Source organism: Ostrea edulis, chromosome 4, assembly GCF_947568905.1.
Source record: "Ostrea edulis chromosome 4, xbOstEdul1.1, whole genome shotgun sequence".
Taxonomy (NCBI): Eukaryota; Metazoa; Mollusca; class Bivalvia; order Ostreida; family Ostreidae; genus Ostrea; species Ostrea edulis.
Genome location: NC_079167.1, coordinates 90,661,506 through 90,671,409, shown reverse-complemented (window position 1 = coordinate 90,671,409; position 9,904 = coordinate 90,661,506). Strand labels below are relative to the sequence as shown.

At 35.7% G+C, this 9,904-nt stretch overlaps 1 protein-coding gene across 2 annotated transcripts in view; it reads left to right on the top strand.

Annotated features, from left to right (window-relative positions):
- LOC125668457 (uncharacterized) overlaps positions 1-3,778 on the top strand; it is a 42,900-nt gene extending 39,122 nt beyond the window's left edge. For both annotated transcript variants that reach the window (XM_048902653.2, XM_048902652.2), the window contains 3 exons: positions 1,205-1,350; positions 2,590-2,732; positions 2,905-3,778. In XM_048902653.2, coding sequence (XP_048758610.2) covers positions 1,205-1,350; positions 2,590-2,732; positions 2,905-3,114 — 499 coding nt within the window. In that variant the 3' untranslated portion in view covers positions 3,115-3,778. The remainder of the gene's footprint in view (positions 1-1,204; positions 1,351-2,589; positions 2,733-2,904) is intronic.
- The last annotated feature ends 6,126 nt before the right edge of the window (positions 3,779-9,904 follow it).

The window sequence follows — 9,904 nt, the reverse complement described above, 5'->3', positions numbered from 1 at the left end:
AAACGGGGATGGGTCTTCTTGAAGATCTGGGGATGGTTGGGTCCTCCAGAAGGTGGTGGATGAGTCCATCTCCTCTTCCTCGAGTAGATCACCGACGGATCCCCACAGTATAGTTGGGGGAAGGTCTTATTGAAGATAGCTTGCTATATAGAGGCTGCCATGATGTGGAACTCTTTTGTATTCAAGACCACAAAAATCAATAATTTTGACATCACACCGTCTGTTCTGGTTTTGATGAGATTTTCTAAGATCATCAAAGATGTGCATTTGGTAGATTTTATGAATAAATAGGTTGATGCCTCCCTGTCAAGCTGTTAATTGCACTAATGCGAACAGTAGGTGTGATATTTTTTTCTTCAAAATCTTGACCCAGCTAAGTCATCTGAGAAGAAAAGACTATATCAACTGGATCCATCATTTGCGTAATGACAAGTTGAGGTTCGAGACATTGTATGAAGAAACGTGTACCGTCTGCCTGGTCTGCGACTCAACTGAACGTCTTCTTTTCTCAATTTCTTCTTGCGAAAGTACGGCCTCAAATCTATACAGCTCCAAACTTAACAGTTACTATACGCGACTTCTCATGTTTTCAGTGCTGCTCATGATGAAATAAACCGGAACATGACAGTGTGATGTCATAAATTAGACTTCAATGACCACTCTCTTAGCAGCGGGTAATTTAAAATATTACGATAGATTGATATTGATTGAATCAATAAGCAAGGATTGTTGTTGTTAAACACTGTCATTTACGATACCAGTAAGTAATACTTTATTCTTAAAAGCAGCAGTGTGTTTAGGGTTGCCTTTCCCTTCAATATCTAGCAGTGGGTATTAATACTTGACAATGGGTGTTAGTATAAAATAAAAATCATCACATACGCACAAAATTGTGTGCATACATTTCACTGTAGATGACACTATAAAATTATAAGATATTGAATTCAGTCATTTTGCTTTGTTGTATGCATCTAATAAATGTATGGCATTTGATATGATAAAACAAATATTGCATGTATAGTTGAGGATAATATTGAAAATTTTTGCCCCTTGTAAACCAAATGCCAACCAAAACTGTGCCTTGGTTGACAATCGTTTTCTCAGGGTAAAAATTGTCAATGTCATCTTCTACATGCAATTATATATTGTCAACGTCTATACAGAGTTCTTTAACTGTTTAATCACGGGGGCAATGTCACTGCAGTGAGGGTAGCGTGATCGTGGAGTATGACATCATCATGACTGGCGATGAGGCAGCGGCTAAACAGGGGGCGACTACTGCTGTACAGAGGCTGAAAGACCAGGGTCAACTTGATGAATTTACGCTGGATAAAGAAAGCATCAAGCTAGGTAAGTGTTGATTCACTTGTATCAAACTTGAACAATGGAAGGGCCACGGTGAGAGATGTGGCCCATAGGCCTCTTGTTTCAAATTTGGTATGAAGCACCTTTGGAACAAGACTGCAAAACATTGACCAATATTCAAAAAACTTCTTCTCTAGAACTGCACATGTGTAAGAAAACTAAATGCTTAGTCATGTAGAGCAGGGAGGCCTCTACCAAAATTGTAACTTTCAGGATCCCTGGGGTAGAGGTTATGACTCAAGAGCAGGGCCAAACTTGGTATATATAGTGTATATGTGTAAACATTTCAATAATAATCTTCTTTAATGCTACTGATACTAAATTGAACCTTAATAGATATTTAGATTGAATGGATAGTCCTTTACTTAAATTGTAAATTTCATAATCCCAGGGTTTAGGGATTTGGTTCCAGGGTAGAGCCAAAATTATTATAGTGATTATTGTCTTTATCATTTGAAAAACTTCTTTAATTTTGCTGATATGGTATAAACACTAAATGCATATTTAGAAAAAGCAAAAAGGATATACCAAAATTGTGAATTTCACAATCCCTGAGTTTTGACTCTAGGATGGGTCCAAACTAGTCATATTGTGTTAATGTTACATATTATGTAAAGCCTTTCATTCGTAGGTACTTTGGGGGGCATTTAAGTTTTAAGAACACACGTTGTTTTATACAGTTGCTGATTATTAGAATTTAGCTTAAATATGCAGAACAGGAAATTTTCTAGATTTCATAGCCCTTGGGGCTAGTGATACATTTAACTGATACTCAGGTGGCCAATAAGGCTTGTGGGACTCTTCTTTTTAAATTTATAGCCCTTGGGGCTAGTGATACTTTTAACTGATACTCAGGTGGCCAATAAGGCTTGTAGGCCTCTTCTTTTTAAATTTCATAGCCCTTGGGACCAGTGATACTTTTAACCAATATTCAGGTGACCAATAAGGATTGTGGACCTCTTATTTTTCACACTTCTGATGAAACATGCACATTTTAATACCCTTTTCAGCAAACAAAGGGAGCATTAGATCAAATGGTTACAGTAACACACAATAAAATGTTTCCTTTGAATTCAAGTGCAAGAAATTGTGGGCAAACACTTTTATGAAATTTTATAATCTCAAAAAGATCACAAATTTTACGGACAAATTAGAGATGTCAGCAGTTCCTCCATGACTGGTAAGTTTGATGATGCGTCTTTAAAGGTTTTACTTTTGTTTCAGTCCAACCAGCAGTTCCGGAAGACGAAGATAAATCACTTCCTGTTGAGTTAATCCTGATCATCGCAATCTCTAGCGCTGGTGTCCTCTTGATCCTCGTTCTGGGCACCTGTAATTGTGTCCGAACCCGAAAAAATAATAAAGGGGTATGTGAAGAACCATCACATTTTTAAGGAATTTTCAAATTTTGTAGTAAAATGTAAGGCCATCAATCCTAGTAACAGATGCCGTAGATAGCTGTTGCTTATATCCTTCTTCCTGGAAACTTTAAATTCAAAATTTACAAATTCAAAAGTTGTGCAATACCGTTTTTTCCAGAATGATCTGACACAAATTCCGTACCATCATCCAAGTTCTGCATCTAAAATATCTTATGATGAATGGTCACAGCAGCAACAATATGACAATCCCGCCTATAATGGTTACCATGACGACAAGGGTCAGACCAAGGAAACTGGAAACGGTAGCCACAACAATGGTGGTCAACGTAAAGAAACCGGGTCCTTCATTCGACCCTACGTGGCATAATAAGATTCATCTATGTTTCTATTTACATGCAATATAAACTGCCAAATCATCAGGGTTGTAGCGTTAATTGTTAAGTGTGCTACAAATTGCATGCTACAGACATGCTGTTCTTAGCTGCTAACTTGGTTTATGATAGATGCATTTTGTATATCATATATATATATTGTTATTTACAATGTACATGTATACGCAATGAGATAATTTTTTTCACTTGTTCTGGGTGCCATAAAGAGATAAAAGATCAAATGATGTATTGCTATTCTCAGCGTACTGGGGAGGAATATATACCAGTACATGTAATACTCTTTATATATACAGTAATAGGCAAATGATACATACCTTTCAAGGAATAAATGTCAAGATTTAAATTATTATTATTTTTTTTATAAATATATATTTTTTAATGTTATTTCAAAAAGTACATGAATACATATATTAAATGCGTATCTGAGTACATTTAGTCAGTACAGATTGATAATTTGCTATATATTTCATGTGTCATTGTAGCTCTACTGAGTACATTCAGTCAGTACAGATTGATAATTTGTAGCTCTATTTTTTTTTAAGAAAGAAAGAAGTTTGTATTATTGATGGTATTAAACATTGGAAACAAAGGATAATTTGTATTGGCATCATTTTTTTTTTTTTTTTACATTTATTCTGTATTATATATATATATATATATATATATATATATATATAATATATATATATATAGATAGATATATATATATATATATATAATATATATATAGATAGATAGATAGATAGATAGATAGATAGATATATATATATATATATATATATATATATATATATATATATATATATATAGTTTCATCATGAAGTTGAAAGTTCAGTGCTTTTCTTTTATCGAGAAATATAAAAATACATGTACATTGAGACAGCAGACTGAGGTTTATTACTGCCGACAATAAAACTTGGTAAATGTATGTATAGCAATGAATGTTAGCATAATGCTTGTATAATGCAGGGTACTTTTTATTGTAATATATCAGGTATATAATATATATGTTTGATAAAGCAAAGTAATTCATTACCTTGACATGTCATAACTTGCTGGACAAGTTGTTATCTTTTCAAGAAAGGAAGGGACTGAACTCTTCTAGGTGTAACTCTATTTGGAGTTTTACTATACTCAATATACTGTATATATTAAATTTGACAAAGCATGAGTTTTGTACGTACAGTGTAATTCTTTTTATAATTAAATTTATTTAATTTCTTACATTTTATTCAGTTATTTATGTGTATTTCATGAATACATACTTATGAAGAAATGAATGTACAGTACTATCAAATCAATGTAATACATGTAATATAAGCCTGTCATCCAGGAGTTGTATTTTATAGTTAGGCCACAAACCTATAAGAAAGATTTCTGGTAAATGTTTGCTTCAGAAACCCAATCACAATTTCCTCCTCTGCCTAATAGCTGTCTACTATCGAGTCTCGCAATGTCCTTTTTCTGATTTTGCTATAGTGTAACTGCTCGGACAAGCTTAAACTTTTTGATCTATACTTTAGACTGTGCCTGTCCACATCCTTGATCTATAATACTTTAGACTGTGCCTGTCCACATCCTTGATCTATAATACTTTAGACTGTGCCTGTCCACATCCTTGATCTATACTTTAGACTGTGCCTGTCCACATCCTTGATCTATACTTTAGACTGTGCCTGTCCACATCCTTGATCTATACTTTAGACTGTGCCTGTCCACATCCTTGATCTATACTTTAGACTGTGTCTGTCCACATCCTTGATCTATACTTTAGACTGTGCCTGTCCACATCCTTGATCTATACTTTAGACTGTGTCTGTCCACATCCTTGATCTATACTTTAGACTGTGCCTGTCCACATCCTTGATCTATACTTTAGACTGTGCCTGTCCACATCCCTGATCTATACTTTAGACTGTGCCTGTCCACATCCCTGATGGTGTTTGTGGGGACACGGTGTTCTCACTGTTTCTCCTGATTATGGATGTATTAAGGTAACTCCATGCTCACATTATTATCTGATAAAAGTATAGGAAGTGTGAATATACTAAGGTAACTTCCTGCTCCATTATTTGATAAAAGTATAGGAAGTGTGAATATATTTTAAAAGGTAACTACATGCCCCATTATTATCTGATAAAAGTACTTCCATTATTAGAGTTAAAACTAATAAATTACCAAATAGAATATATCGCACTTTTTAAAAATATGGGGCATAAATAGACAAAACGAGAGATTGTTTTTATGAAAAACAAATGTCTCCCCAGCCCCCCAAATAGGAAGTGCTCCAAATGAAACCTCCTCCCCTTGATGTACTGCATGGTATGGAGGAAAAAGTATTAAGCAGGAACGTAGACATTACGACTCGGATAAGCAACATAGGAGAAGTATTCACAAATTATTTTACACCCTCCATCCTCAAATAAGCCACATAGGAGAAGTATTCACAGGCTAGTTTACACCCTCCACTCCTCAGATCCACTACAACTTTAATATAAGGTTAACAGTTGGATCCTCCTGTCCCTACAATATGCACATCTGCAAAATGTTTATTGGATAAGCCATATAGGAGAAGTGTTCACAAGCTATTTTACATCCTCCACCCCTCTTAGATCCACTATAACTTTTAGGAAAATAATTGGATCCTCTTGTCCTAACAATATGCACATCTACAAATGGCAGTGAAGCATTGTACAAAGTTTCAGGTCTATCCAACAAGCCATATAGGAGGAGAAGTGTTCACAAGATTTGTGAGAGAAAGACGGACAGAAAGTACAAAAACAATGTCTCCCCCTGAAAGAGGGGAGACATAATTACATGTGTAACAGGAAGGGAGAAAATACAACGAACCAGACCGGGATTCGAACCCAGGCCCCCTGAATCTCTAGTCAGGTGCTCTACCAACTGAGATATCTGGCCACCGGTGATCGAACCCGGCTGACCGCTACATTCCTCACTCAAATGTCTTCACACCTGAAGACATCAACCCGGGATCTTTATCCCCTGGCAGGCATTTTCACCTGTCAGTTCCAGGGGCTGGTCACGGCACCAAATATAACAGGAAGGGAGAAAATGCAACGGACCAGACCGGGATTCGAACCCGGGCCCCCTGAATCTCTGGTCAGGTGCTCTACCATGCAACTGAGCTATCTGGCCACCGGCGATCGAACCGACTGACCGCTACACATGTATATATCAGCGTCAAAAAATAGCAATTCTCCTTGAACAGCATTATCAAACATTCACAAAAACTTGTTATAACAATAAAACAGTATTCATAACAATTTCATGAAATCATTTCTTTACAAATGTCTGTGAAAAATAAAGGAAATTTATCGCATAATGGACTTGATAAAGAATGAAAACAGAGTTGTTGCCCTTGTCTTCAAAATTTTGAAATATATATATATACATGTACATGTATAACATAAAACTTTTGAAAAATTTTATGTTTTATCAGATTATTTTTACAACAACTATCTGAAAATACTACAACAAATGTTTTTATCATGTATAAATCTAAATAAATCAAAGATTTTGCAAAATCTTTTGATGTCTCACGAGAGTGGAATTACTTTTAAGCGATTTTCTTTATTTTTCTTGAACTTCAATGTCAGAACAAGATGTTTATGATATTTGGAGGGTGGGGTGGGGACTTTTACTATTCATCAAAACTTTCAAGCAGCGCCGGGCTCGAGAATCGAACGGGGCCTCCTGGAAGCAAAGCTGTACACATGATATACCTCCCCGAACTTCCCAGCAAGCAGTTCAACGTTGAATCAATGTCATCCTCTAACGTTGAATCAACGTTGAATTTTGGTTTCATATGAAAGGTGAAGCAACGTCAGATATCAACTTTGCTTTTCAACGTTGAATAAATGTTGCTTTTCAACGTTGAGTAAACGTTGCTTTTCAACGTCGAGTAGTTACATTTTCACAATTTCATAACAGCTGCTTGGAGATGTCTGTTATCATCTGCTGAGAATCCTGGGCTCGGCGATCTGTCGGCATTGTATTTTCTGTTGACCGATGTATGTTCTGTTTTAGACCTACTTCGTGTTCCTCTGTCGTAGATCTATGCAGATCCGTAGCTCCCTAGGGAAAATGGTGGGACAAATCTGCATTTACCTCTGTCGTTGTATTCGGTTCAAATTATTGTTTTCGTTGATGGTGTAGACATCTAGTATCGGTGGGCCAAATTTGATATACTGGTGTTGCTTGTAGTTGACATTCTGTAGTTATTTCAGGTAGTATCTGGGTGAGGCTAGCTGCAATAATGTAGCACTCTCTGATTTTTTTTTTTTTTTTTTTTTTTTTTTTTTTTTTTTTAGGGAGAGGGCTACAACTCCTTAGGATCTCCGTAATGGTGCAAATGCGGGAGTGATTCACTCCCGCAACATTTGCGCTCATTCTAAACATTTCCTGACTTTCTTTACGTAAATAAAATGATAGTCAATATATAAATTTACAACCTGCAACTTAAGATTTGTGAGGCTCTATTCTACCGTTTTCAACAATTTCGATAAATTCCAATTTCTCGATTCATATTTGTGCGCCATGTTTGATGTACTGAAGTATAAACTTCCGATTGTCAAGTCATTTGCATATGCCATATAAGGTAGTATTTACATCAATGGACAAGTATGGAGGCGAAAGCTATTTCGTCGGTATTGAAAAGGTTTGAATCTAATATCAAGTTAAAAACCGAACAGCAGAGTGTAAATTCTTTCTGCAACAATATGATTTTCCTTTCTTTGTCGAAGTGGCTCGAGTAACTACATTTTCGCGCTGATTGTCAATGTTTAGGTTTTTCATTAGATCCACCTACGAGATCTCGCGATAACAAGCATGGCGGAGCAGACGAAGAATTTTGCATGCTGTACATTATATTTAATGAAAAACACCTTTATTAGACATGCCCGAGCACAAAGTTGGTACTCCTTTTGGTGTAAACAACATTTGGGACTAATACACAGAATTTATTATCGGTTATCATTAAAATTATTTTGCACCATTACGGAGATCCTATGGAATTGTAGCCCTATCCCGAAAACGTCAGAATTAAAAAAAAAATTGGACAGGGCTACATTATTGCAGCTAGGGTGAGGCAAGCATCCACGCTCGTTACTATAAACTGCTAAGTCTCTTTGATCTGACCACGCACCTGTCACGGGGTTTTACAACAAGAAGAACTCTTGGTGCAGGTTTCAATTAATTTTATTTGTATCCAACATATCTGATACTCCAATTATAAATATGACGATGACCTAAAATGAAAATGAAATATTCACACATACAATTTCTCTCACATACGATAATTTAAGCAACAACTTATTATAAAATAGTTATATATCTTTATATTCGGTAAAGGAATATATCTCGGTGCGAGATTCACCCTTACGTACTGCGTTAAAGTTTTGTTAATCTCTAAATTAATCCGTGCTCATTCTTTTATACAAGCTAACACACATGCGTACACTCCTACCATCCCCTAAAAAACTAGTTCTCCAACTTCTAATAAAATACTCACTCGCTCTACAAATACCCAACTCAGCAAAACCCTATTCAGATAAACAATCACGTGACACCACGTACACAAGAACACAACACGAATACGATGACAATGCATGAATGAATTAGTAAACAGGTGAATGAATGAAGTGTATTGAACAATCTTAAATGAATAAAATGCATATAACATTTGATAATTAAAATACGCAATTGTCACCCTGTGACACACCCATGGTCTATTATTTTGATGCATTATTAACTGTCCATATCAAAAGTACAGGCATGTGCAAGTACAATTATACATTGCCTTATATACATATCTATATGTACATCTCCGATGTGTTTGCCTTTGGTATCCTTACAAATTGCAATGATGGCTAGTTTCTTATGAATGTGACGCACCTGTGAACACTGTACGTCTGGTCTACGTCTATTTTAACGATTGAAATGAAGTAGAATGTAAATATAAGAAATAAATTTCGGTTTTGAAGATACATGATGGTATAAACTGCGAGTCTTCACGCTGGCATGCTTCTTGATAAGCATCACTGGCATTTTCAAAGCGTCACCGCTCATACACCCATGTTTGGAGCGACAAATTAACATAAACTCAAATCATTGAAGATATATAATGAATTTAAATTTGAAGATATCGATAATTCAGTTATTGAGTGCAACAATTCAGTCGATGTGCATATCAAATCAATCATTGCTCTCGTCAATTGAATTATAGAGTACATCAATTCAATTGTTGATATAATTAATTCATTTGATGACAATGACGATTCATTTATTGCACTCGTCGATTAAAACGAATAATTAATGCTATCAAAAATTCAATTAATATGAGTGATAATTCGGAATTAAATTATTTTAAGAGATCCTTAATTGAATACCTGCGCGCATCAAATGAATTGGAATCTTCAAACAAGAGCATGTTTTTCAACCGAGACAGGCTACTGGCAAATAAGTTGATATTACAGGAATTCCAAGGGCCTCGTTTAAAATCAACACTTTGCAAATTCCATGGCTGTTATAACAATCTAAGTTACAAATACAAATAAAACTTGTCATTGGGTCGAATGCTATCTGACGTGTTTCATACCAAGTTAATGTTAGGCCGCTCCTTACATACTGATTTTGACTACGGATTACTCTGTTTACCTGATCAAAATACGGGACTCATGGCGGGTGTGACCGATCAACAGGGGATGCTTACTCCTCCAGGGCATCGTCCCCCACCTCTGGTATGTC